At 57.1% G+C, this 27,588-nt stretch overlaps 1 protein-coding gene across 3 annotated transcripts in view; it reads right to left on the bottom strand.

The window, feature by feature from the left end:
• Nucleotides 1-1,008: 1,008 nt before the first annotated feature.
• ABCA3 (ATP binding cassette subfamily A member 3) overlaps nucleotides 1,009-27,588 on the bottom strand; it is a 29,725-nt gene continuing 3,145 nt past the window's right edge. The window contains exons 1-31 of one of the 3 annotated variants that reach the window (XM_075515602.1): nucleotides 25,665-25,682; nucleotides 25,388-25,486; nucleotides 21,207-21,471; nucleotides 20,512-20,639; nucleotides 20,230-20,395; nucleotides 18,528-18,787; nucleotides 17,642-17,758; nucleotides 16,927-17,047; nucleotides 16,185-16,358; nucleotides 15,334-15,515; nucleotides 13,974-14,120; nucleotides 13,494-13,623; nucleotides 12,528-12,682; nucleotides 11,492-11,647; nucleotides 10,944-11,154; nucleotides 10,498-10,648; nucleotides 9,865-9,963; nucleotides 9,473-9,665; nucleotides 8,471-8,774; nucleotides 7,859-8,135; nucleotides 7,064-7,268; nucleotides 6,353-6,572; nucleotides 5,948-6,106; nucleotides 5,293-5,465; nucleotides 4,863-4,997; nucleotides 4,533-4,727; nucleotides 3,405-3,592; nucleotides 3,129-3,299; nucleotides 2,684-2,871; nucleotides 2,503-2,576; nucleotides 1,009-1,217 (exon numbers count right to left, since the gene is read on the bottom strand). In XM_075515602.1, the coding sequence (XP_075371717.1) occupies nucleotides 1,086-1,217; nucleotides 2,503-2,576; nucleotides 2,684-2,871; nucleotides 3,129-3,299; nucleotides 3,405-3,592; nucleotides 4,533-4,727; nucleotides 4,863-4,997; nucleotides 5,293-5,465; nucleotides 5,948-6,106; nucleotides 6,353-6,572; nucleotides 7,064-7,268; nucleotides 7,859-8,135; nucleotides 8,471-8,774; nucleotides 9,473-9,665; nucleotides 9,865-9,963; nucleotides 10,498-10,648; nucleotides 10,944-11,154; nucleotides 11,492-11,647; nucleotides 12,528-12,682; nucleotides 13,494-13,623; nucleotides 13,974-14,120; nucleotides 15,334-15,515; nucleotides 16,185-16,358; nucleotides 16,927-17,047; nucleotides 17,642-17,758; nucleotides 18,528-18,787; nucleotides 20,230-20,395; nucleotides 20,512-20,639; nucleotides 21,207-21,471; nucleotides 25,388-25,441 (5,130 nt within the window). In that variant the 5' untranslated portion in view covers nucleotides 25,442-25,486; nucleotides 25,665-25,682 and the 3' untranslated portion in view covers nucleotides 1,009-1,085. Of the gene's footprint in view, nucleotides 1,218-2,502; nucleotides 2,577-2,683; nucleotides 2,872-3,128; nucleotides 3,300-3,404; nucleotides 3,593-4,532; nucleotides 4,728-4,862; nucleotides 4,998-5,292; nucleotides 5,466-5,947; nucleotides 6,107-6,352; nucleotides 6,573-7,063; nucleotides 7,269-7,858; nucleotides 8,136-8,470; nucleotides 8,775-9,472; nucleotides 9,666-9,864; nucleotides 9,964-10,497; nucleotides 10,649-10,943; nucleotides 11,155-11,491; nucleotides 11,648-12,527; nucleotides 12,683-13,493; nucleotides 13,624-13,973; nucleotides 14,121-15,333; nucleotides 15,516-16,184; nucleotides 16,359-16,926; nucleotides 17,048-17,641; nucleotides 17,759-18,527; nucleotides 18,788-20,229; nucleotides 20,396-20,511; nucleotides 20,640-21,206; nucleotides 21,472-25,387; nucleotides 25,487-25,664; nucleotides 25,683-27,588 lie in introns of those variants that run through there. The other 2 variants (XM_075515604.1, XM_075515601.1) reach the window with 2 other exon arrangements.

A 27,588-nucleotide genomic window follows, 5' to 3' on the forward strand; every position in this document is an offset into this window, starting at 1 on the left:
AGGAGGGGGATGTGGGACGGGCGTGCTCTGGTCGGAGCTGTGTGGGGTGTAAGGGAAGAGCACAGTAGGACACGGGCACAGCGAGAGCATCGCTGGCCTTCAAAACCGGTCCTGTGGCTGCATAGCACGCTGCAGGGCAGTGCTGCTGGTTAAACCTTTTCATGGACGCGATAGCGGGCCCGGCAGCGTCCCCAGGCACCCTGCGACGCCTCTCACCCATCGCTGCCTTCAGCCCGAGCTCTGGCTCTGCAGCCGTACCCATCGCGTGCTGTACCAAGGGCCCAAGCTCCGGGCACTTCTCCATTAACACATCCTCCCTCCTGCCCAGCACCACCACCCAGCACCGCACGGCTCGGGCTGGTGCCAGCTCCTCGGGACAGGCTTGCCTCCACCCATGGGCAAGCAGGGAGGAGGGGACAGCGTCTTCTAAGAGGTTAAAGAGACAGAGCTTCCCCCGTGCCACGCAGGGGACAGACGGGAGGCTTGCCTTGTCCCCTCCAGCTAGACACAAAGTGCTTCTAAGGGCAACCACAGTGCATCCTAATTAACCCAGCGAACAGTTTGGATCTAAGCTATTTGACAGCCTCCTGTTAAACCACGAGCGAACCACCTAACGATACACGTCAACATGCGGGCGAAGACCACGAAGCAGCGTCCTGATGGGTGCGAGCGCTGGGCAGGGAAGAGGGGCACGGGGGGGGGAGCGCGGTGCCGCTTGGGGACAGCATCCCGCTCCTCCTCTGCCAGCCCAATCCCCAACACCCATCTCGGCTTCCCCCTGCTTTTTGGGCTTTCTTTTTTTGCTGTATAGATGGGAATGAAGGCTGGAGAGTGCAAGTGTCACATGCGCACACACACTCACACGGAGACCCGCGCCGGCGCTGCGGCGGCACACGATGCACACGCACCACTTGTGTTCCCAACGGCAGAAGGTACGACGCCATCCTCTCCCCCCTCCCCGGTGAAAAGTTTCTTACGTTTATACATTATTTAAGACACGCCGATATATAAATTACTGTCTCTATATATACTATGTATAGGCAGCAGGGCAGTCCATGACGAAGGGCACCAGTGGGGGCTTCTGCTCATTTCCCTCTGTCCTCTGTGTAGTGCTGGAAGCGAGTGAAGCTCATGAAGACTTGCTCCAGGGATATCTGGCTCACCGAGTAGTCTTCCAGGCGATACTTCTCTTTGGCTTTCTCCAAGGCCCCGAAGACCTGCAAGGGTCGGCACGGCAGTTATTGCAGGGTACCTCGGCTGCGGGAGAACTGCGGTTGCGACTGAGAAAGCAGAGGAAGCTTTCTCCTCCAGGGAGAGCTGCGGGAAGTGAAACCTGCCCCGGCAGGAGGGCGGTGGGAAGCCAGGAGATGGATTATTTAGCAGAGTACCTGACCCCGTTTAAAAATATATGGGGTGTGTATATGTATTTTACATATATATATATGATACATACATACATATATATAGGTATGGGTTTTTATATGTATCCCTGGGCTGGGATCCCAGCCCAAGGTTTCTGCTCAATACATTATATATATAAAATATATATATCTCTCACATAAAAAACTATATAGTATACTATATATACTGTACATAACTATCTGTACAGTATACAGATATACTATACACAGTTTTTACATCATCTGTATACTATGTACTCTCTATATAGTAGATATACTCTATACTATATACTGTATACACTATACTATATACTCTATATAGAGCATACAGAGCATATAGAGTATATAGTATACAGATATATATAACTATCTATGTATACTATATACAGACAGTTATATTCTCTCTCTCTCTCTCTGTTTTTTTACATATATCCTTGGGCTGGGATCCGACAAGGTCTGTGGCTCGGTAACGGCAGTGCCCGTAGCCCCGGGTGGGAGAGCCCGGGTGCGGCAGCACCAGCAGCCGGGTGCAAGGCGCTTCCTTGGGCCCAGGGGCAGCAGGAGGGAGCAGAGCGGGGCAGCAGGAGGGAGCAGAGCGGTGCTGCTGGGTCACGCTGTGTCCACCAGTGCCACGCTCCCAGCAGGGAGATGCGGGGCGGGAAGGATGCAACTACTAAACACACCCCTTCCAGCATCCTCCGGAGCCTTCGTGAAATATTTTGAGATGTACAAACAAAGGCAAAACCAGCTCTTGCTCCCCAGGGAGACCCTGCTTTCCCTCGGGAGGGCTGCGGTCAGGGGCAGCCAGCTCGGGGGGGGTGGGATGGAGCGGTCCCGGCTCAGCACGCACGGTGTGTCCCGGGTGCTCGCACGCTGACCACGCGTGGGCCAGGAGGTGGGAAAGGGTCAGGGAGGAAACCACTTTTAATTAGCTTGTTTTTTATAAATCACCTGGATTTTGGATAGAGAGTGGCTCTGGAAGAAAAGGAAGATGAGCTGAGCGTGAAAGCAAAGCATCAAGAGCGTGCGAAGGGCCAGGAATAGGGCTGCCCCTCCAGCCTCCTCCTGCAAAGGGGTGGGATGTGCTCCAGCACCCCCTTACCTGTGCCCAGCTGAGGTTCTTGTTGGTCAAGTGATAATGTACCATGCCCTGGTGCTCGTGTTTCAGGACACTGCCTGGGAGAGACAAGCAAGGAGAGGCTCCGAGTTAGGAAACTCGCTGAAGCTCACGAGCAGCATCCTGCCCTCCCCTGGAGGGCAACCGCTCCAGCAGCTCACGGTACCTGGGAAAGTCTTCTCCACAAAAGCCTTGAAGGCCTGCAGCTCACCCTCCTCCTCACTCCGCGTTTTGGCCAGCAAGGTGTAGCCGCTGCCGAACTTGCTTTTCAGGTGCTGGGGGCTGCCCAGGCATTTGAACTGCCCGTTCACCATGATGGCCAGCCGCGTGCACAGGGCCTCACACTCCTCCATGCTGCAGGACAGAAAAGGACTTGTTCAGCAGGGCAGGAGCACCGAGACAGAACAGCAGAAGCTTCTGGGAAGGGGCTGGAGGTGGATTCTCTCCTCTCCGGGCTTTCGGAGGAAGGAGATTTGGGTAAAGCCAGCTGCTGCTGCCTGCGGGAGTGCCCACCCACCAGGCTCTGGAGGTGGGTCCCATCACCTGGACCCCACCACGCTCCTGGCCGCTCCCTGATCTCTTGGGCCAAGCCCTGCCCAGACAAGTGTCACCTGTGGGAGGTGAAGATGATGGATTTGCCACACTCCCGCGTCCGCGTCACTGCGTCCCAGAGCAAACGTCGGGCCACGGGGTCCATGCCGGTGGAAGGCTCGTCCAGGAAGATCACGGGGGGACCACCGATGAGGGCAATGCCAGCGCTCAGCTTCCGCTTGTTACCACCGCTGCAGAAGGAGACGGGAATGGGGACAGAGACCCGATATGAGCACAGGGAGAGCCCCATAAGACGAGGAGCAGAGGGCATGGGGTGTCTCCACGTCTCCTCTCACCTGTAGGTCCTCACGAGCTTGTCAGCGTGGGGCTCCAGGAGCAGCCCTCTCAGCATGTTCTCCACGCAGCTCCCGATGTACCGCTCGGGGATGCCCCGCAGCCGGGCGTACATGCTCAGGGTCTCACGGCCTGTCATGTGGTCCAGGAGGGCATCGAACTGCGGGCAGTAGCCGATCCGCTGCTGGACCTTGGGGCAAGAGGAACCCAATGGGGATTAGCTCACAGGCAGGTCTCTGCAAGGTGTCCAAGCCAGAAGGTGTCTTGGCACCCACAGGGCTTTGCTGCACCTCTGCAAGGTTTTTGCTCAAAGCGATGGGGCCTGAGCTGCAGCTCCGAAACCGCAGGTGAAACAAGAGGGAAATTCCCCCGTCGCTGGAGCAGCTGGTCTGGCAGGGATGGACACACGCAGCGCGCCTCGGGACAGCAACTGCATGGTCTCTCGCTGCATTTCCCAAGCTGGTTCCTCATTGTGAGGGGCCATTTCAGGTGGCCCAGGCTCTCAGGAGAAGGAAAGCACTGGAGGGTCTGTACCTTCCCCATATCCTGGTCTCCTGTGGGGACAAGAGCCCAACAGAAGGCAGAATCCCAGGGGAGGAAGCAAGCAGGGCCGTGCTTTCAGGGCAGACCCTCCCCATGTTCTCCTTGCCTGATGTTGCCTGGGGTTGACAGTGGCAGAGGTACCCAGGGACTGAACTGAAAGCCTGACCCCTGCTCATCTCTTGCTTTTCCAAAGGGAGCGAGCAATTCCCAGCAAGGAGGCCTCTCGCAGGGGTCTGGAAAGGTTTGACCCGCTTGTTTTAGAGAGACCGTCATCCGACTGTGATCACTAACTCACATTTTTCACATTCCCAACTACGGAGCTAAACCCTTTGATGAAGGGTTTGCCACCCTCGCAAGGTTTGGCTTCCATTTGTTTCACATCTGTCATCCCAGCAGAGAGGGGACTGCTTCCACGTGGCCAGACAACGGAGAGCTGGGCTGGACAAGGACGCAGCGTCCCTGGGATATTACCTCCACCCCTGGCAACTGCAGCCGTGTCCTCCTCAGAGGCACTTGCAAGGTGGCCCAGCCCAGGCAGAGGCAGGACTGTTTGTAGTGCCACCCTCCGCCCCTGCAGCCCTCGGTACCTTCTTAATGTTGGCCAGAATGCTGTGGCCATCCACAAAGGCGTCCCCTGACGTGATGCTCTCGTCACCAGTCAGCATCTTGAAGGTGGTGGTTTTGCCCGCTCCATTGAAGCCAAGAAGGCCAAAGCATTCCCCTTTGCTGACCGCTAAGGAGATCCTGTCCACCGCCAGCAGGGACTCCCGGCTGTCGTAGACCTGGTGGAGACCAACACACCAGCCATGCCAGTCACCGCCTGATGGCACAGCAAGGCAAGCGGTGGCTTTAGCAGCCCCGTGAGACCACGGCTCAGCTTGCAGCAGGATGCTCAGGAAGGGCCACTCTTTCCTCACCTTGGTGAGCTCCTTGATGACCAGAGGGCTGCTGAGAGATGACAACAGTTCTGGTGGCGACTCCAAAACCTTCTTCCTCTCATCTGCCACATCCCGGTCCTCTGGCAGCACAGACACCCTGTTCAGCAGTGCCACCTAAACACGGGAGAGAAAAAACACTCTTTGCCACCTGGCTGCTGTGGGACAAACGGGTTCCTCCAGTGCTCCCAACCCGGGCAGGATCCATCCCTTCGATCAGCCACCTCTGGGTATGCCTCACTCCCTTTGCCAACCCATACACTCAACAGGATCAGTCCCTCCAAGCAACCTGCTCCAGGGATGCTCCCTGGGAAGATGATTTAGGTGAAGAGGGCCTGTCTCCAGCTTGCAGGGACTCCCGGGCTTGGTTTGGAGGGCACCTTACTTCTTCCTCGCATGCGCTTCAGCTCACCCATTTCCGCCGCCTGCAGATGCCACAGACCAAAGTTCTCAGTCTCCAGAGAAGGTTTGTCTCAATGAGGAAAAGGACGAAGAGGAAGGAGAAACCCTGGATGGTCAAGGAGGTCAAGTATCTTCCGATCCCAGGTGTCTCCCAGGAAAAGTAGTTCATCTGATAACTGATATCTGAGCAGGGATGGAACAAAATCAAGACTTGGAACAATCTGCACTCTGGGGAGGGGCAGATAAGCTCCAGAGAAAGCTGTGAGCCCAAAGCTTTGCCAGGCTCATCTCCATCCCAGCCCACACTGGCTTCCTGCCCACAGCTCTTTCCAATGCTTCCCACAAGAGGATTCAGGTCTGGAGGGGATCTGGCAGAAGATGCCCAGTGGAGGCACGCAGAGGAGATCAAGACACTCTTGGGACATTTCTTTACTTGTCTATGAAACTTTCCCTGGCCCACATTTTGCTCCAAATCATTAGGAAGGAAAAGATTCCTTAATTGGATCATGTATGAGTGTCAAACACTGCCCAGTTTTTGCTTTAAAATGGTACCTGGAGCTACTGCCCAGGTTGGGTTAGAGGCCCCATGATACTGCCCAGCCCACAGAGACCCCCCAGTGCGGCTACAAAGGGACGGCCAGGTGAGGACCAACACAGAGACTCACTGAACGCCTTGCAGATGAAGATGGCTTCAACGGAGGAGGTACAAAACTGAATGAACTCATAGTTCTGGTAGAAGTCACTGATGCATTGGCCCAAGCAGTAATTGGGTAAGACAAGAAAGACTTTATCCAGGGTTTTGGAGAGGTCCACCAAGCCAAGCTCTGAAAGAGGAGCACAGGAGGATCAACAGATTGGAGTTAGCTGGTTTTAGAGAAAGACCCTGATACTTCCAAGTTCAGAAGGAAAACCAACAAATTTTGCCACGTTTAATGGGTGAGAATGGACTGCCATAGGGTTTTTTTGCTAGTGTGGGGACAGCCCTGGGGTGAAAGCGTCCCCTTGGGGGCTGGATCTTCTTGGTGACGGCAGGGTGCAGTGCTGGGCAGGCATGGAGGGCAGCGACCCACCTGGGATGCTCATGATGGTGACCGCAAGGAAGGTGGCCGTGCCCGAGAGGATGTTGAAGATGGTGAGACGGGTGTAGGCCGTGGCTGCCACCGAGAAGAAGAAGCTGAGGAGGTACATGAGGGGGATGATGGCCCAGCCATAAAGGAGGAAGATCAGCATCACATCAACGAGGTGGCTGTCTTGGGTGAAGGCTTGCACATCAAAGGCTTGGAATATCACCTGGAGCACAGCAATGCAAGGAAAATGCACGTTTGTCTTGACTTGCAAGCGATGTCTCCCTGTCTCAACGGCCCAGGCAGCAAGGTAACGGCAGCACCGCACTGACCCGGATAGCACCTCACAGATGGTTCCCACCAGCAGCCCATGCTGGTCCCCAAGGGAAGCCCTCTTTCTGCAGACTGAGATGCAGAAGGGCAGATCTGGGGAATTCCTCTCCATGCTCCCATGTATTTGAGATTTTCTAGTGCCCACACCCAAGTGTTCAGGTGCCAGAGGCTACAGTCAAGTGACCCCGCTGGCTGGCCATGGCCCAGCTCCCAGCAGGACCAAGGGACAGCTTTCTTGCTGGTCCTTTCTGTTAACTGAGACAATGCCAGTGGCGTCATCCTTTTCCCTGCACCCACACGTCCCAGCTCTCCGCGAGGAGCAGCACCCAGAGCTCCCACCCAAGGGGAGGACAGGAGGGTATCAGGGTGTCAGGGGTGACTCACCAGCATCAGAGCGCAAGGGATGAGGAAGTTGATGATGTCCCAGAGCAGGGCAGAAAGCCAGAAGTTGACCACGTAGACGCCGCTGACAAACTGGACATGCTTGGCTTTGATGGCCCGCTCGCTGACCAGCAGCAGAGCGAAGGTGCTGGCGAGCGAGGCCATGCCGTACAGCAAATTGATGGCAATGGCGAACCCGGTCTGGCCTCTGCAGGGAGAGCAGCGGGGCAGGTTAGGACAGAGACAGCTCAACAAACCAACGCTGAGGCTGCGCGGGGACAGCACACCCACACTGTGCTTCTGGCGGAGGCTACGCTCACCCAGCAAGCCAGCATGCAGGAGAAACACCCCACGACAAAAACGCACCTCAGTAAGATGAGCATCTCCCACGCACAGCCCACCTAGCACGCCACAGACCTCCGCCCTGCCTTTGCGAGGTCCCACACGTGTCCCCTCTGGTACAGGTGAGGTTCAGAGACCCTGGATGCAGGGTTTTGTGAAGTGTACGGCCATACAGCCCCCTCTGCTCTGAGCACCTGGGGAAAACCAACCCCAACCAGTATCTACAGGGGATATGCACTGAGATATGTGCATGGGGTGACGTGGCTGCCAGGCTCAGGCAGGTAAGTCATCTACACAGCTTTGCTCTCCTGACCTCCTGAGTACAATCACAGCTACATTTGGGTCTGAGAAGCTCCAGCCTGGCTCCTCCACTGATGCCAGTACAACAAAGCCAATCTGCACCCATGGAAGTCATGAGCCCTAGCAGGAAAGCAAGCGCCGTGCCATCAGACGTACTCCATGAGCTGGTCTTTGGCCTTCTCAGTGATGTTGCGGGGCTGAGGGTAGTTGGTGACTGTGATGGAGGCGTTGGGGCCCGCCAGTACCCTGAAGACAGCGTTGTCGGCCAGCATAAGGGCTGTGGCAGGGGAGTGGTACGCCTGGTTGTTGAAGAGCGCGGTGACCACCGTGCGGTTCCCGGCTCCTTCGAAGGAGGCAGCTGCGATGTAGTGCTCGTTGAAGGCTCCCCCTTCCTCGGAGGCTCTTGAGATGAGGTACTCCTCCAGGCCACCTGCTAAACACCACGGCTGTTAAGAGCAGGCTCCATCACATGACAGCTAACTGGGGCCAACTGGAAAAGACCCCAAGCAGCCCCAGCCCTGGTGGCCCACCCAGCCCCGATGATGGCCACAAACGCAGGGTTATGGAGAACACAGCTCTGCTCAGGTGAGGAGGGGTCCTGCCAACTGCAGGGCTCTCCTGTGCAGGAGAGGATACAAGGGGATACATCAGATACGCCGCAGCTGGGACCTGAGCCACCCACACCAAGGGCCCTGGCAAGAGAAGCCCGTGGCTCCTGCACACCCCGCCGGGCATCGCCTGCTCCGCAGGTGCTCCGTGAACCCTCACCCAGCACCTCCAGCGGTGACTGACGCTGGGCGTCCAGCAGCTCCACGTACTGCTCCGCCAACCTCTGCGACAGACTCGAGGTGGCCGAGATGCAGAAAGGCACGATGGTCTGGCCGTAGGGCTCCAGTGTCAGCCTCAGCAGGGAGGAGTCCCTGGGTCCCGGGAAGGTCTTGGCCACGATGAGGGCAAAGGCAGTGAAGATCAGAGGCACGAGGAACTGCGCTGCCACCATCTTCCAGTTGCGCCAGCTGTACATGGCTCGCTTCATGAACATGGCATAGAACTGCTGGCAGCACAGGTAGAACTGGGAGGGGAGAAGTCAGGTCAATGTGAGCCCTGCCAGCTGCTTGACTCCAGCACAGCAGGTCAGCCCGTCAAACTCCACGGCTTCCCAACGGGATGCGGGCACTTTGGGATCTCAGGTGTTAAAAGCAGCTTCAGGCATGACCTTTACCTTCCTCCACCTCTCAGCATTTGAGGTTCACAAATAGGATTACTGCAGCACGGCTGCCTGCCAAAGCGACTGGGCTGAGACGCTTGGGAGCTCCCAGCCCAGCCCCTGCAAGCACCTTTGCTTTTTAAAGCCATAAACAACTTTCTCCCCTTCTGCGTTTGAGACACGCCCTTGAGAAGCACGGGGAAATTTATCACAGGCGCAGAGGCCATGAAGGGCTGCCAGGGATCTGAAACACAAGCCTAGCGAGGGAAGGAAGATGTAGCAACGGCAGGTGAAAACCACTTTTAGATCACCTGGGACACCTTCAAGAGCATCTCTGTAGATTAACATGATTAACGTGAAGAGGATGGCGGTGACCAACCCCAAAACCCTAAAAATAATTTGCCCTAAAGATGGTGATTCCATTTTGATCTTCCAATTTGATCTTCCAAACCACACGCAACGAGACCAGCCGTGGCGGAGGCTCCACCTGGTAGCCCCACTCCAAAAACCCTCTTTACATGCCCTCTCCCCATTCCCACTGCACCAACACCCCCAGCACTCACCCCGGTGTTGAGCTTGATACTGGAGCAGTCCTCCGTAATGAGCGCCCCGCTGTCGTCCGTCATATCTGTCATGCCGCTCAGGCTGCTGGAGTCATCCATGGCCCAGTCGTTGGAGCGTCTCTCGTGCTGGTACTGGAGAGCAGGCAGCTGGATGGCCTGGATATCCATGCTGGAGTCCACAAGCTTCCCAACCCTGCACCAGGAGGGAAAGCGGGTGATGACATACAGACCCAGACAGGATCAAGCTGCTCTGAGCTGGGGAAGCCAAACCCAAGAGACAAAACCCAACATGTGCCCCAGAGAGCTGCGTAGGACACCGCCGCTGCCGAAGCACGTGGAGACTGGTCATCACCAGATGACACCCCACCAGGGCCAGCCTCCCTCCTGCCTACCTCAGGAAGACTTCCTCCATGGTGGTGACCGAGGCACCGTAGCTGGCGATGCCCAGCTCCTCCCGCTTCTGCTCCAGCTCCGTGAACAGGGCCTCAAACCTGGACGGAGAAGCGAGGCGTTAGATGCTGACGCTCATGAGAGGGGGCACCCAGAGGTTAAGGCCCTCTGGGCATGCGTCCTGCAGCTGGTTTGAGTCCTGCAGCCAGCTCCGGGGCTGCCTGCAGCACTAAGCACCCCACCCGCCCCAAGAGCAGCTTTTGGGCTCCATCTTCTGCTCTTTCTTGCCACAGGCAGCCTCAGCTATCCCTGTATTTGATTTCGGAGCCAAACCAGCCTGCCTCACTTGTGCCACCCTCCGCACCGCAGCCATCACCAGCTATCAGCAACCAGTGCTGTCCCATGCAGTTGCTGCACGGGCAGTGACACGGTGGCATGGGGGCACGAGAGCAATGCGCCAGCAGACACAGGGGAGGACGGCAGCGAAAGGAGGAACCGAACCCCATTTTCCAAGACCAGTGCTGACGCAGAGAGCAGCTCCCCTTTCCAGCAAGCCCGTGATGACAGTGTGTGCCCCAGTGTGCGCAGACAAGGGGACCCACCCAGGGAGGGCAAGCAGGGGACGATGCCATTACCTGTGCGTGCTCTCCTTGGGCAGGATGAAGGACAGCTCCGCCCCAGCATTGCTCTCCATGGTGGCATTGGGCACGTACTGACAGATGAGGCGGGAGATCTCTCCCAGGTTACAGTAGGGCTCCTTCACCATCACCATGTGATATCCTGCCCCTGGGCAGAGCCACAAGAGAAGGGAGAGGAGGGTAAATCGCAGCCCAGCCTGGCGCCGGGGTGCTGGAGCAGAGAGGGACGCTGAGGCACCGCAGAGCACTGGTGGCTCTGCCTGGGCTATGGACACGATGCAGGAGCAAGCGCGGGGGATGGGCCTCAGAAGAGGCAGAACAGCACAATGGGGAGCAAGCAGCCATCAGACAAGGAGCAATGGGTCCCCTCCCGGCTCTATATCCCCCTCCTGCTCCTCCCTGGCAAGAAGACATCGAGCACGGCCTGCCTGCTCCTCCCTTACCATATTTACGCTTGAGGAAGAGTGAGGAGCCGCAGCACTGCAGCTCGCCCTTGGCCATGATAGCTATGCGGTCCCCCAGCAGGTCAGCCTCATCCATGAAGTGGGTGGTCAGCAGGATGGTGCGGTTGCTCCTCTGCTGCTGCAGGAGGTCCCACGTGGCCCTGCGAGAGGCTGGGTCCATCCCTGATGTCGGCTCATCCAGCATCACCACCTGCACACAGGAGATGGGTGCTGGTCAAAGAGGGCTGGGAGAGGCACAGCAGCACAGGAGGGGGCAACCTGAGAGCCCAGAAGGAGCCTTGACCTCGCAACATGCATGCGACGATCTTGCCTGGGGGAGCAGCTACCAGGCAGCAGAGCTGCACTGCAGCCTCAGGGCGTTGTCGGCAGAGTTGTCCCCCTTTGTGGGGGTGCTCCTGCCCCCTCCTCGCCGTCCCTGCGTCTCCCACTGGCTTACCATGGGTGAGGAACAACCTCAGAGGCACTAGAAGGACCTACGCTGGCCCCAGGGAGAAAGGTTCGAGGTGAGCCCCACCGAAGATGCTTGCCTTGGAGTCCCCAATGAGGGCGATGCCAATGGAGAGCTTGCGCTTCATGCCGCCGGAGAGCGCCTTGGTCAGAGAGCGGCGCTTGTCCTCCAGGTTGAGGATCCTCAGGATGTGGTTGATCTCCTCGGGGCACTTGGAGGGTGGGTACCCCTTCAGCTGCCAGACAGGGGGAAGGGAGGGTTAAGCCTGCCTGCAGGGGTAAGCGAATCTGGCAAAGACCCTTCCCACCACGTCCGCCACCGGCTGCTAAACCCCACCACACTCTCTCCCTCACACCCAGGCAGGAAAGTGAGGAAGCACAGAGGTGGACTTCTGCCCAACCCTGAAGGAGTTGGCACAGCTGGCACGGGGGTTTCCACAGAGCCATGCTGCCCACGACCCTCCACGCCTCCGTCAGCCAAGCAGGGAGCTCCTGCCTGCAGGTGAGGCAGAAAGAGAAGGCAAGGGCTGTTCTGCTTATCATAGAATCATAGAATGGTTTGGGTTGGAGGGGACCTTTACAGGTCATCTAGTCCAACCCCCCTGCCACGAGCAGGGACATCTTCAACTGGATCAGGTTGCTCAGAGCCCCGTCCAACCTGACCTTGGATGTTTCCAGGGATGGGGCATCTACCACCTCTCTGGGCAACCTGGGCCAGTGTCTCACCACCCTCAGCATAAAAAATTTCTTCCTTCTATTCAGTCTAAATCTCCCCTCTTGTAGTTTAACACCATTGCCCCTTGTCCTATCGCTACAGGCCCTGCTAAAAAGTCCCTCCCCACCTTTCTTATAGGCCCCCTTTCAGTACTGAAAGGCCACAATAAGGTCTCCCCGGAGCCTTCTCTTCTCCAGGCTGAGCAACCCCAACTCTCTCAGCCTGTCCTCACAGCAGAGGTGTTCCACGCTCTGACCATTTTTGTGGCCCTCCTCTGGACCCGCTTGATGGATCTCACCGTGCTTTCCCAGCCTCAGGAAGCCACAGGGTGGCTGCAGGGTGCCTCCCCCAGGGCTGGCTCCCAGGGGCCCAGCGGAGCTCCCCCCAGGCGCCGTGCTCACCCCTGCGTAGAAGTGAAGGTGCTCTTCCACTGTCATGTTGTCAAAGAGGACGTCGTGCTGGGGACACAGGCCCAGGCTGCGGCGGATCAGGACCATGTCCTGGGAGATCTCGTAGCCGTTGATGTACGCCTGCCCGCCCGTTGGAGAGTGCAGACCTGGGAGGAGCGGGACGCAGTGGTCTCGGCTCAGGGCTGAGGATAACCCCGGGCAGCAAAGAGCCGGCAGAAAGGCAGGGGTCCTGCCGAGCATCCCCCCACACCAGCTTTCTGCCAAAAGTCAGAGCAAGCCAGTCTCTTGCTCAAGCTGGGGCACGGCAGCTTTCTCCTCCCACCCACAGGGTGGGCTGCATGGCACCCATAGGCGGGAGGTGGACCTGGCAGAGCTGCCAGAGCAGGCAGGCAAGGAGTGCAGCGGGCAGGCAAGCCTGGCTCTCAGCCTGGCAGAGGTCCAGGCGAGGCCAGGGCAGACCTCCAGGGAAGGTCCCGTGAGCACCCTGGACTGGCAGGAGCAGCAGAGTGACACAGAACCGGGAGGAAAGGACCATCAAAGGTCACCACGTCCACCATGCCAAAATGGGCTGCCCGGAGCTCAGCAGCTCAGGAACGATGAAGACCAGTTCTTGGCCCCTGCCCTTTCTGCTTTATCGTGACAAAGCCTACAGACACCCATCTTACAGCGGGTCCTTTCCCTTCTCAGGGCTCTCCAACACAAAGACTGGCTGTCATTTCCCCCGCCAGCTTATCCCACTCTTGTGGAGAGCTGGGCAGGGACCCCCACTCCCTTCATCTCCCCAGGCAGCGACATGCCCCGGCGTCCCTGGCCAACAGCTCCGTGAACCAAAGGTGCTCCAGGGAAGAGCAAAAACCCCTCCCCAACCTCAGAGATGGCGTTCAGCTCCTCTTTGCCAGTCAAGCCATCAGCCCTTCCCTGCCACGTGCCAGCCCCACGGCAGGATGCGGCTCCTACCTGTGAGCATGGACAGAGTGGTGGTCTTCCCAGCACCGTTGTGTCCCAACAGGACGGTGATCTGCCCTTCATACATGTTCACCGTTAAGTCCTTGACTGCCTCTTTCATCTTGTTTCCCACTTTGAAGACCTGCGGAGATCACGTTAACGAGTTGATGCTGCGCTCGAGGCAAGTGCTCTCGCATCTGCCCCCTCCCTTCTACCCGGCAGTCAAAGTCCGTGGTGTCACAGCATGTTGGCATTAGACAACAGGTTTAATTCAGGTTAAATACAGATGTCACTGCACCTGCAAGTACCTAGCACTTCAGCCCGCAACAAAATGCAGCCGGCTCTGGGGAAGAGCCTTACCTGCCTTACAGCAGCCAAGTCACACAGCCCTGGGCAAGGAGGGCAGCAAAATGATAAGGAAGCTGCCTGCAGGCAGCAGTTTTTACAAGAACAACATCATGATGTGTTTGTGCTGTGCTGGGCAGTCGGTACCTTGGAAAGGTGCTTTATTTTGATTCCCGACACGAGGTCGGCGGGTTCCTCCTCAATGTACTGGCTCTTCAGGGCTTTCTCGGGGTCCTCCTCCTCCTCCTTCTCTTTTCCCACGACAGTCCTGGGACGCCCGCACCAGTATGAGGGCTGACGGGAGAAGGCAAAGAGAGAGAAACTCAGGCACAGGCAGAGACCATCTCTTCTCCCCAGCGTCATCCACCCTCCTCTTCCCACGCAGATGCCTCCCATGGATCTGCAAGACCACTCTCCTTGGCCTGGGAATTGCCAACCAGCAGGCAGGTCAGACGGGATGAAACTGCTCCTCCTGCCCTGCTGCCTTCCCCTGGTTCTCCCTTACAGCAGGGTTGCCCGTGATTACACAGGCAGCTTTTTCCCCGTCTTCATTCCCATGGAAAAGGTTGGTACTTCAATGAGAAGCAAAATTGCTCAGGCAGAAGCACCCTGCCCAGAAGAGCCCACACAATGGAGGTTCACCCCCTCCAAAAACCTTGACACACGCTAAATACAAAAACCCTGGGGTCCAGCTGCTGCAATTACAGCCTTTTTTTTTGACCGGGCTCTCCAGGAATGAAAATAAGCGTTCGGGACCTTAAATCCCTGTGGAAATAGCAATTCAACAATTCCTGGACCCCACATCAGCATCCCGCTGTGGCTTTTGGCAGACAGTTGTATCTCCGCTACCCTGGTCTAGCTGCAAGAGGGAGTGGGATGCTGGAGTGAAACCATGCTGGAATAAGGAATTTAGAGGGGAGGAGGAAAAACCTCCCGATCCAATAACAAGGGATACGACCACAGGATCAAAATTGACTGTGTCGCTGTAGCTTAACAAATCCTCAGCAGCCAGCTGAGCTGCAGTAACCACCGCAGCTACAGCCGCTGAAGATGATGCCAAGCATTTGACTTGGCAGAGGGAGGGCAGCTCAGCTGACGGGGCTCAGTCACCACCCATCCCCTGGTACTGGCACGTGGAGGCTGGCAGCGGGACGCAGACCACCCAGGCCCACCCGGATGGCAGCGCTCGGGGAGTTTCAAATGACTGGATCTGGTTGCTCTCACCTGGGGCTTCTCTCCAATGCCTTCGCTCAGGCATGGAGACGCTTAACAACGCCCTGCACGCCGAGAAGTGTTGGGACAAAGATTTAAAGCCAAGAAGACCTTCGTATTCAGTGAAAAAATACAGCTGCATCAGCCTTTACTGAGGACATGCTGCAGAGCCCTTGATTTTGGAGGCCAGATGTTGTTGTACGTTAGTCTAGCCCACTGCACAGCACAGAAGCGGGGACCACCCCCGAGCGATGCCCGTCCAGCCCACCGGAAGGGGTGCGTAAGCAGTGCTCACCGTCAAGAAGAAGTACCACGGCTGAGGCACGCCGTACTCCCCTGGAAAGACGGCCTCCACGTACCAGGCCACCATGCCGTAGAGCACCGAGTCCAGGAGCAGCATCCCCAGCACTTGGGCTAAGGTAAAGTTGTCGTCCACGCTGACGGGCTTCATGAGGTCCCTCCACTGAATGCCAGTCCCTGCAACGCACGTGGGGCACTGCCTACCTCTGCATGCCCAGAAGGACAAAGCGCTCTCCGAGACCGCCAGATAGCACCCCTGTCCTAATTCACTGCTCGGTAAGGAGGAGCACGTGCACGGCTCTACAATCCCTTCTATAGAGGGAGGGAAAAGACCCAGCAGAAAGCACACTGACATCTCGAGGCTCCCCACCCCATCACGCTTCTTCCATCACATGCTCTGCAACCGCCCTGGGAAGAAGCAAACTCTTCTCCAGCCACTGCCCCTCCGTCACCGCAGCCGCCTTTTTAGTGCCACCACTTTGCAATAGCGTGGCCGCTGCTGGAACCAACAGCAGATTCTTATTAACGTAGAAATTAAAGATACATATTGGGAAGGAGGAAACGCAATGGATCCCCATCCCTTAGAACAGAATTCTCTTGGTAATTAAAGCGATGATGGCATTTTGCACAACCCAGACTGCCAGGGGCATGGGTTTGGAAGGGCAGAGCCCTGGTGCTGATAAGACCTGCAGGAGCAATCAGCAATCAGCCTTTCTGCTCTCGTTAGGAGCAGGAACGTGCTTCTCCCTGACTTCTTTCCACCCTTCACACCACATGCAAGCCAGTCCCAACCCACCACAAAAAAAGGCTGGCTCCTCTCCCAAGGGACGGGAGGCACTTGCTCACCTTTTCCTTCGAACATGCCTATGAGCTGTGCCCCCATGGCCATGGCCACGTTGGAGATGAGGCAGGACGCCAGCTTCTGGCTGTGGGACATCAGGTCGTAGCGGGGCGAGATGAAGAAGTAAGGGATGTAGGAGAAAAAGTAGAGGAAGCCGCCAGCGGCAGCCGCGACGTTTGCTGCCAGCACAGAGAAAAGCAGGAGGGAAAACATCAATAATATGGTGACGCCACCGAGTATTTCTCACCAGCTTTCCATCCATGGAGATTCAAGCCTTTTGCGGAAATGGTGGGTACAGGGGGGCAGGATGAGGACTTGCCCAAGTCCCATGGCAAGGCAGGAGCAGCGCCGGACCCCGACCCTGCGGTGCGCAGCTGCAGAAGCACCCTGCCCATCCCAGAGCAGAGTGTCCTGGGGCCAAGACAGCCAGATGATGCCCTAATGCATGGACTTGTCTGGTTTGGGAAGCGACAGTACACACACCCCTTCCCGTGCACCATGGGGAAAACGCCACCACAAAATGGAAGAAAGGCCCCTGCTCTGCACGTTGAAGTAAGTTGTCCAACACAGAGCCCTGTGCAACCTCATGTAACTCTGGAGCTGGCCCTGCTTTGAGCAGGATGGACCGATGACCTCCAGAGCTGCCTTCCAACCAAAACTAACCAAAGACTTTACAGCACGAGGCCCATAACATGCCCCAAGCCCCGCGGACCAGCAACGCAAGGAGGCAGCCAGGGAGGGACTCACCTCTGGAGAAGAAGGTGCTCACCATGAAGTTGAAGGAGATGGAGGAGATGGAGAAGATGGCAAGGAAGGTGAAGACCAGCGTGGGGTCGCTGTTGGTGAGCACTGCTCCCTGTTTGCTCACCTACCGAGAAAATCTGGTTATGCTCAGGGCTGGTGAAGCCGGCCATGGCTGCAGGCACATGTGGGCAGCCGAGACCTGATGTTCTCCATGGGTTAAAGACAAACTGAGAGACGGGTGAGAACGCCCAGGCCCTCCTAGACCACTCCAGAGGGAAGAAATATGGGTTGCCCTTGTGTGATGCAGGGTCTAAGAGGCAGGGGACACCTTGTTCAGCATCCAGGCAGCCACCTCCTGCTTCTCATGGTGTTGGTACAAGCAGAGAGGAGAGCTCAAGTCCCTCCAAAGGCAGACAGGGCTGTAGGAGTGGGGTGGTCCTGCTCTGCATGGGACTGCCTGGGTCTCCCCGGTGCCCGTGGGGCTCCCACCCCTCAGCCCCCTCCCGGGGAGGCCACCGCTGCCGTGAAAGGCAGCTGTGGGGGGCAGCTCTGCCCACCCAGCTCTGGAAAAGGCCAACTCCAGCCTCCGCTACACACGTGGAGGAGTCCTGAGATACCAGGACGGTCCAGCCCACAGCAGAGGAGCCTTGTCATCCCTGTGCCCTGCCAGCACAGAGCTTCTGGCCTGCAGAACGGTGGCCTGGGGAAAGACACTCACCTTGACACAGAAGAGCACGGTGACGAAAAACACGGACACCAGGAGGAAGAGGAAGAACATGAGGAACCAGGCGCTCCAGTGCAACCAGTTGCTGAGGCCCATCATGTGCATGTACTCCTGGAGGGAGGTCACACCGTCACCCAGGGCTGCACCCACACCTCCTGGGCATGGCCAGGGGCAAGGTGGAGGCCCTGGTCAGCACGGTGGTGGCTTTGCCTTGCAGCACTGGCGAGGAAGGTGACAGCCCCGGGTCCCACTGAAGCGGTCCAGTGCAGCCTTCAGCATCGCATGGTGTCCCCCACCTCCCTGGACAGGGGCTGCCACCGCCACAGGAGAACATCTCCCCAGAGAGCTGAGCTGAGCCCAAAACCACAGCAGCTGAGACCAGCAGGGCCACCACAGTCACCCGGCAGCAGGGCAGAGGGCAGGACAACCCCACGCCCAGGGGAAGCCCAGCCTTGCACACTCAGCCCTGCTGTCGCAACCACCGCAGCAGCTGAGCTCCAACCGCCCCCACAACACAACTCAGACACACGGGTTTCTACATCCAAAAGACAACAATCTTGCTTCCCACAGCTGAACTTTGGAATCTCCAAAACTCTTGAATCCACAAGTGTCGCCCTCTCTCCAAGCCACCTTCCAGCCCAAGAGAAACACGAGCCCTTCGGTCCAGCAGCCTTGGCCGCACAGCAAGGAGAGCCAAGCCGTGTCCCGGCGGCAGGATTAGCGACATTCCTCCCTGGGGCTTGCTAATCTGCTGCCATCCCCACCTCCTGCTTGCTGGCTCCAAACCCGACGGGGATTTTGTTCCTAATTTAAAGGCAGCATCTGTTGGGAAACGCTGCAGAGGGTGGGGAGCACCCGGATGTCCCACCGCTCACGTTACCTTCAGCTTCTTCTCCTTCTCGTGCACGACGGCGCGGACGATGTTGAGGGAGGTGTAGGTGAAGCTGAGCATGAGCAGCAGGGGCAATTGGTTCTGGATGGCGAGGAGGAAGAGGTCGTTGACGTACGCCGGGTAGGGGAAGCGCTGCACCACCACCGTGATGTTCTCCAGCAGGCTGGTGGAGCTGGCGTTGGCGTGGTACTGCATGATGGCTCTGTCCACCGCGTGCTGCACCGCCAGGAAACCTTCTCGGATATAGCCTGCATGGCAAAAACGACACGGGGGAATAGAGACGGGTCCGGGTTTTGGAGGGAGGCGTTGGCGGAAAGAGAGGAACAGCCTTTGCGGGAGGGATTGCTTGGGTAGAAGAACAGGAAACAAAAAAAGAGCTCGTAGGAAAAGCAAAATAAACATCACTATCGACACACTCCTGCAGACAGAGAGGGGCTCAGGAAGGACTGAAATCACAGCAATTTACATCTCTCATAATCATCATTTAAAAGCAGCTGGCAGGAAAACTCAATTTAAACCGCAGTCAACTTTCTGCAGGCACGGCTTTGTTTTTGTAAGGGGGGAGATTCTCCATCGTCATTAACGATCACCAATGATGCTGAGCTTGTATTTGGTCCCTTTTTTTTTGTAAAGCAAGAGAATACGGAATACTACGCAGGTTTTGGTGAGGAAGAATATATCCCGTTACTCACACATTTGGCTTAAATTTCTGTGCATTAGAAAACAGGGAAAGATTTTTAATTTTCAACTAGTTTCTTTTTGTGTGGGATTTCTGCCACATGTTACTTGAACGGAAACTCAAACTCTGCTTACAAAGCTCCGAACGAGCATTTTGAAAGTTAGTTGCTTAAAATGACCCAGACAGAGAAGGAAAAAGTCAGAATATGAGATCATGAACAATGTTTTATATTAACCAATTTACTAAACAAACACTGTAGCGAGGGAATTGATCCGGGCTCCTGGTCACCCCGTCCTGCAGAACATTTGAACCAGCAGGCATCGTCCCCTTGGGCTCGGGCTGATTTACACTGCGTGAGCAAAACCCGTTCGCCCGCTTTCTCGGCCTCTCAGTCTTTTCCTTGACATCGCTATTGAACGATGGAAGGAGAAACCCAACCGAGGGAAATATCCCTTTGCAGCCGCAGAGGAAACTCACAAAAAACCAAGTCCTGAGGCAGCGCCAGCTCCAGCAACGTCCCCGCTGCCTCCTACTCAGTCAGATTGGCTTTCCTTAAAAACCTATGCTCAAACCACAGAATTGCTCTATTTACTTTTAAAGTATTTAAGCAGCACGACAAACACTGAGCAGTTTGGACCCTGAAATAAATTTGCCATTAAAAATATAAAAGGAAAAAAAATAAATGTAAATTTAAAAAAATTCAAATAAGTAAAATTTATTCTTATCCAACCCCGCTCAGCAGAGGTACCCAGAGGCCAGCAGTGCCCAGTAAGTCACAGGATAAAATTTAAATAAATATTATAAATAATAAATATAATAAATAAATATTTAAAATCTTTACATAAAATCAAATTAATTTTTAAAGTTAACTTAATTAATTTTTAAAAATTAAACTATTTAAAAGCTCAGAGCCTCAGTGAATCTCTGTAACGAGCCGAGCGGCCATACAGAAAATGACACCCATCTCTTTGGCCGTGAAATAGCCCACAGCAGAGGAGAGGCGGCCCTCACCCGGCGTCCCCCCATCGGCAAACTTGGCCTCCCGGGGCCCGGGCAGCTGGAAGAGCGGGAAGAGGTAGCTGGTGTGCCAGTCCCGGTCCAGGTTGGGGTTCAGACCCGTCTGCTCGCTCCGCGGGGCGTTCCGCGGGCTGTACTTGAAGCGCAGCTCATAGTCGACCTGGAAGGAGCACACAAAGGGCGTCGCAGGTGGGACGGGCAGGAGCCGCGTCTGGATCGCAGCGGGCGGGAGGACGCCGTCCCCCCGCGTCCTCATCCCCCCTCGGCTCCGCTCACCTGGAGGGGCAGCGGGGCTGCGCTCTGACGGAAGCGGTGCTTGAACACGACGGCGGCCAGCACGCTGCCCGAGCGGTTGTCCGACTTGACGTACTCCTCAAAGTCCCTCTCCGAGGCAAAGCCCTGAGCTGCGGAGGGGGGAAAGACGGGGATGCGGGCACAGAGCACAGCAACGCAATGCGGCTGATGCTCAGCCATCACCGAAACCATCATTTTGGTCCAAGACCGAAGACGAGGGATGCGCTCCAGCCAGAGCTGGGAAACACCGCTGCTGGCAGACACGGGGGATTTATAAGGGATGCTGGTGGACCCATCACGGGGCACCCAGACGATTCCTCCTCCTTGAGCAGGAGTCAGCTCTCCTTTCAGAGAAAATCCTAAGACTGTCTTCAGTTTGGAACACAAAGCGCTAAAATTTACTGTGCAACAAGATTTCCAAAAATACTTTGTCTCAGGGAAGTGACAGTCACGTTCTTTAACTATTGTAGGGCAATATTTCTCTAGATGGAAACTGCAACAAAATGCGACCAAAAATCAGAACAAAATCCTGTAGTTTTAGCGAAACAAAAATAAAACCATTGCCTTGAAGTTCTGATAAAATTGATGCATCCCTGGAATAGAGCATCAGGATTTATCAGAGTAAAATTTTGTACCAATTTCTGGGGTGGAAGCTGCAGTCCCCGGCCCCTGCTCACCTCTGATGCTGATGGGTAAAGCTCTCTCCACCGCCTCGGCAATGCTCCTGACGGCGCTGCTGTTGGAGGGGACGTAAGCCAGCTCCCAGGGGTTGCTGGGGTGCCGGCGGTAGAAGAAGCCCGGCAGGTCATCCACGGACTCGGGGGGGTAGACGGTGGCGTTGGGGTGGCTGATGGAGTGCACCCGGTGCCGCAGCGCTATCAGGATGGCGGCGAAGAGCAGAGGCAGGCAGATTTCGATGACCGTCACCAAGATCTGCCGTTTCTGCAGGAAAGAGAAAGATTAAAAAAAAAAATACGTAAACACTGAAGGTAGATCAAATCCAGTGACGAGGTTCAGGGCACGCAAACGCCACGTAGCAGAAGTGCTCTTGCATTTCCCAAGGTTCCACAACCCGGGTTTTTCCGGAGCCCAGGAATGAGCCTGCACTGCTTCCGCATCCTTCAGGACCTTCCAGCCAAGGTCTCCCCTAAGCACCGCTCCGTCTCAAACCACCCTCCTTTAGAGCCTTCCCCGCCACGCTGCCAGGTTTGAATGAGCTGAGCTGGTCGTTTGCCCTTTCCCTGCGCAACGGGGCTCTGCCCGGGAGCAGGCAGCACTCGGGGCTTGCCTACCCCACTCCTGCGGGCAACGGCAGCGACGCGCCTCCTGCGAAGAGGGCCCGTGCCGTGGGACCAGCTGCAGCCGGGCGAGCGAAGAGAACAGCTTTCACCCAAGCAGAGCAACCTTGCCCGACACTTACAGGGCTGGGAGCTAAAAATACAGTAACTAAATGAAAGGCTGGGATGAGCAAGCAGGGGGGAGGAAAAGCAGAGCAAAGCTAATGCAGTCAGTGAAGATTTTTCTGCCAGAGCTTAGCGGCTGCAGGCAGCGGGACACGGGCTCTGCATTCCAGCCCGGGATGGGACCTGGCAGAGCCTCTGGCTGCAGGCATCGGTGTCCTCACGCAGCCCAGAGAATATACCCACGAGCTCAGCCTTCACCCCAAGGCCTGTCTACACTGAACACAGTGGCTCATTTATTATTTTTAATTGAGGTTCAAGCAACTGGACAATGAACTCGAGTCCGGTGAACGCACTCAGGCAGCCAAGCCGGAGCACGACCCTCCAGCAGTTGCCCCCAGGGCTACCTCTCCTGCAAAATTCCCGCTACCTACTAACACCCGCCACTGGCCCAGGCTAATTAGCATCCAACCCAGGTTAATTAGCATTTAAAATTCTGCCCGTCCCAGGGGAACTGGGGTCATCTCTGACCGGAGGGGCAGGGGGAGCAGCAGTCCCGACCAGTGCCATGCACGCCCACGTCCCTGCAGCATGACCCCCCCCGATCTGTTTTACGGCAGAAGCCGGGACACGCTGCTGACAGATGGATTTATGCTCGTAAAATCACTGCAGAGGTCAGGCTTGCTTGCAGGGAGGGGAGTGGTGAGCACCGGGCTGCTCTTACCGAGGCTGCATCACCCACCTGGGGCAGGGATGGGAGAGCGGGGCAGCGCCCAGAGCTCGGCCGGACACACCACGTCCCACCACAGGCAGGAGGGCACGGCTCGGCCCTGTGCCCAGCACAGCGGCAGCAGCCAGGTAGGTCTGGGTAGGAGAGGTGAAATCTGGACCCAGCCGCCTTATTTCCTTCTGCAAACCGAGCTGCCTTCACCCGAGCCCAGCCCAGATGCGAGCGCAGCACAGCACGCCAAACCTCAGTCACTGCAGCGACAGCTAACGAGACGTCCCCGGCAGCAGGGAGCAGCTCCGGGCACAGGGATTCACGGCTGCTCGCTTGGGGCACGTGCCCAGCGCAGAAGCAGCGGCATTAACCTCTTCTGAGGGCTCTGGCTAAGACAGGCTTTACAAGACCAGGGGGGTTTTCTACCCTTCCCTCCACCAGGCTGGAAAGAAGAACACCACAACGCACAAGAGGAGCACCAAAAGGTTTATTCTCACGACGTTGCTGTCTCAGCAATTGTTTTTTATCCGATGGCGCAGCCCCTCCCTGAGATCACTGCACGCTCAGCGTTGTTAAACCGCCTCCTGCCTGGCCCCGCGGCCGCCGGCACAGCGGTGCCGCAGCCCGGATCACAGTGGGGCGCAGCGACGGGCTGTGGTGCTGTAAAAAACACGCCTGCAGACGCCGGGCACGCGTACGGGGTGAGCACGCTACGGCTCAGCCCACGTCGGGGCTCCTCTCCTGCCTGCGCCGACCACGTGCTGCAGGCAGCACCCCGGCTGCCCCGAAAGCTCCTTCAGCTCTGCAAACACCAAGCACCGAGCTGCGCTGACCATGGAGTTATACCTCCCCTCCCTCTGCAGAGTGGAAAAAGGTGTTCTTTTTCAAATGGGGGCGGGGGGGGGAAGCAGCAAGTGGGGCACGCTAAGGTGGGCACAGTCTCCGGTGGGGCAGAAACAGAGCCCTGAGCACAGACCAGCCCAGACCTCCCAGGAAGGGGGACAGTCTGCCCTGCAGCAGCTGGGATGAATTGGTTCTCGGCCGGTTTTTCAGGAGGGGCCATACAGGTGTACGGCCACGCAGCCGCTCCCCGCACCCACTGCCAAAGCCAAAAACCCCTCTCCAGGCTTCCCTTGGGAGGAGCTGCCCGCTCCGACCACAGCCAGGGACAAGCCACCGGCTGCAGCCAGCCCTGGCAGCGTGGCCAGGAGGCAGTGGCTCCGAGCAGGCAGGTAAAAAGGTGCCTTTCCGAAGGCCAAGCTCATAAAAGCGAACGTTGCAGATGTCTGATGGTTTTTTAATGCAGCTCTGGCAGACCAGCTGCCTCCCGCTGATTTACGATCGTATTAACCCCCTCTCAGTCTCCTGGGCTGTCTCCAGAACGGTTGCCTGGCTCCCTGAACTTGCAGGCTAATACGCATTTACCAGCGCAGGCTTTTGCTGCTGCAGAAGTCATTTAAGCTGCTATATTCTAGAGCTGACGGGGATACTGATCCGTAATCACTACCTCCGCCTGGCCAGGGCTGCCCCAGCTTTGAGCAAGCCACGTGTTCCAGCGTTCATCTTCACACCGGGGTGATGATGGCTTGGGAGCTCTGTGTCTTCCTCGGGAGCACATTTTTTTGGTGGAAGGGAGCAAAGACTCCAGGTCGTACTCTGGCACGGTAGATCTGAGTCAGCTTGTGGCCTCAGAAAACACAACAAGATGTGCCCCTGCCCCAGAGCACGCCCAGAAGAAGATGCTATTCCCCTGCAGAGGGGATGGGGGATTGTCCTACACGTCTGGTGTGTCAAAGGGGGCATTCACAGGGCTGGCCATCACGCACACCCACGGACCACACTCCTGACTGCAAATCAGACCTGCTGCCAGTCCCTTCGGTCACATCCGAGCCCTGCTGCCTGCTCCCTGCCCTGCCGGAAGGCCAGGCACAGGCAGCCCAGCCAACCCTTCCCTCTTCCTTTTGTTTACTTCTAAAGCAACATTGTGCTGATCTACAGAAGGGTAACTGAAAGCATGAAGCCAGGCTGCAGCGATCTCTGCTCCCTCCTCTTCCGCTGCCCTCTGCCAGGACCGGCTCTGGGTCCCAGCGCAGCCGCAGCTTCCGCCCGGGAGCGCCCGTACGCTGCTTAAAGGCGCTGCAGCAGCAGGCGAGACACGGCCGGTCAGCAGGGCGAGGAGGCCCCGCGGTCCCGAAATCCCTCATCGTTAGCCAGCTGCCAGGCAGCAAGTTGGGCTGGGAGCAGATGCCAGGACAATGGTAGTTTAATTTAGCTTAATTTAATTAAGACCCCCAAAAGCTGCTTCTGAGGACTGTAGAAAGTAGTGGAGGAAAAAACATCTGAGCCCTGGTGGGTTTACAGGCGTCGTGCAGCAAGCACCACCTCCAGAGGAGGCTGTGTCACAAGATGGCTCAAGAAACCCACCGTCGCACAGGAGGGTGCGTGGGTTATCCTGTTCCGCGAGAAGGGGGAGCTGAACTCACGGCCGGCGTGCAGGAGGGGAACGGCACAGCGCGCACTCGAGGGGACAGGGACAACTGAGCGCGCAGCCCCGCCCGTCCCTCCCCGGCACAAAAGCAGGATGACGCCACATGCACAAACAGATCTGTTTTCCTCCAGGAAATGCCTTGGGCCCGTGGCGAAGGTTTGCTGGAGAATCAAGACCGCAGGCAAGCTCCGACGTACCCCCGCGTAGTGGGGACAGAGGCAGCCCCCCGAGAGCGCGGTGCCAGCCTACCTGCAGGATGTAGTTCTTCCAGAGCAGCAGCCCAAACTGCCTGAGAACAACCATCCTCCCATCAGAAGGGGACCACTGCCGCTGCCGCTCCGCAGGACGCTGGAAGAGAGGAGAGAGTCGTGAACGCCAGGCGCTCGCAGACCTGGGCGGCATCCCCATCCCACCCGTCGGCGACCCAAGGGCAGCCCTCTGTTTCCAGCCCGATGTCACAACACTGGCTAGGCCGCCAGTGGGGGAAAATAACTGTCGGGCTCCCTCCCCGAGGGCCATTACTGACCCGTAAGAGCCAGAGCTCATGGCTTCTGGAGTGACCCGCTTCCTGGTCAGCGGTGTGACCCAAGCCGCAAGAGAGGGAGGCCGCTGTTTAGAAACCCAACCTGCAAGCATCAGGGGTCCTTCACCCAGCAGCAGGCAGGGAACAGCTTCCCTTAAGCAGTGAGAGCACTGGGTTACAGAACTGCAAACACCGGCCTGAGGAAGGCCACCAAACTCCTTGCAGCCCACTATTTTGGGACTGGTGAAGATTTCAAGTTGTGCCTCCGCCTCCCGCAACGTGAAGGGTTGGTTTTGCAACGTTAACGGTGCTTTCCCAGCAGAAACTCTCCTTGGAAAGGCGAGGATGAGAAAAGGGCAGGGAAACGGAAGGGAAAGTCGGTGCTTGGGGACGATACACCCGCATCCTCCCCCTCTTTTAGGAAGCATCTGCCATCCCTCCAAGTTGTTTTTGTCTCCGTCTGCAGCAGCGTTTCCTGACGAAGCATTGCTGTCCCAGCGGGGACACGCTCGCGGCAAGCAGCAGCACGGCACAGAGAAGGGGCAGCCCTGGCACGAGCAGGGCCGCCTGCCCACACTGCCGGGCTCCGGGCAGCCTCCAGCCGAGCAGCTCCTCAGCCTCCGAGCGCAGCAAAACCCCGCTTCCTGCGGCGACGGGGCCAACCTGGGTCACAGCAGCGCCCGTCAGCCCTGCTGCACCCTCCACCAGCGGGCAGCTACTGGGTTCATCTGCGAGAGCCTGTGCTCCAGACCCTGGCAGCACCAAGAGCCTCTGGCAGAGGCAAGGATGGACACGTTACCTACCAGCAATGCCCCGGGAGATGCTCAACAGCACATTCTCCGGTCCCAGTTGGGATGGCATCAGCTCCTCGGACCCAGCCGGCACCCGCCAACCTCAACAGGGAGTTCAGCGTGCCGGGGAGAAGGGAGGCTGGCGATCCAGCCTGCCCAACCTTCGCTCCCAGACCAGTGACTGGTAAATACACATTGCGAGCAGAGCACCAACAGCTGGGAGCAACTGAGCTGCAGTGAGAGCAAGCTAAAAACCACGTAGGTCTGCGGACAAAGCAACAAGCATCCATCTACCTAGCCTGCCCTATGCAGCTACCTCCTTGAGCCCTCCAGAAGCGTCCTCCTGGCTTGGCACACACCTTCCCATCCCCAAACCAAAACTCGGGTGTGTTCTCAGAGCAAAAAAACCACCTTCTTTTTGCCACTCCACGCGCAGAAGTCAGATTCCTGCAACAGCAAGAGATATATGTGCTTGAGCGTCCTGCTCTGGGACCCAGAAAAAAAAGCAGAAGAGGTCCACTCCTGCAGCCCCAAAAAGCCCATCAGACACCCCAGAAAAGCCCGTCAGACACCTCCCGAGCAGCAAGCGGGGAAGGAACAGCAAAGGGGACTTTGCAAAGGCAGCTGCTGCCAGATTTCCGCTTAAACACCTTCAAGCTCATCAGAAAGCACCATGTCTCCAGCTGGCCTCCGGTCCATATGTGCCCTGGCAGAAATGCCACCCATCTGCCATAGGAAAGGGTGGGACTTCCCCAGCCCCACGCACCCACATACCACACACGGCAGGATCCGACGCACCTCCAAACGAGCCACCCAGGAGCAGAAACTTTCCTCCCACGCTCGCTTCACGGGAATCCAGAGCAAATCAAGGGAATTGAACTTTTTGCTTGTTTTAAAGAAGACAAACGCAACAGGTCAGGCTGGAGAAGGCTGCTGCCCTTGCAGAGATCCCACCTCCTGCTTCCGTGTCTCTCCTGGCTGCTTGCCCCGCCGCACCCTCAAATGCAAGCTGGACCCCCCCCCCCCGCCCACGCAGGTCTTACGGATGCCATCAGGGCCAGTACATCACTGAGAAAATGTCAAGCAGCTCTTGGGTAACACAAACACTACGCAAAGGCGGAAAACTTCATTATTGC

This window comes from Mycteria americana, chromosome 12, assembly GCF_035582795.1.
Source record: "Mycteria americana isolate JAX WOST 10 ecotype Jacksonville Zoo and Gardens chromosome 12, USCA_MyAme_1.0, whole genome shotgun sequence".
Taxonomy (NCBI): Eukaryota; Metazoa; Chordata; class Aves; order Ciconiiformes; family Ciconiidae; genus Mycteria; species Mycteria americana.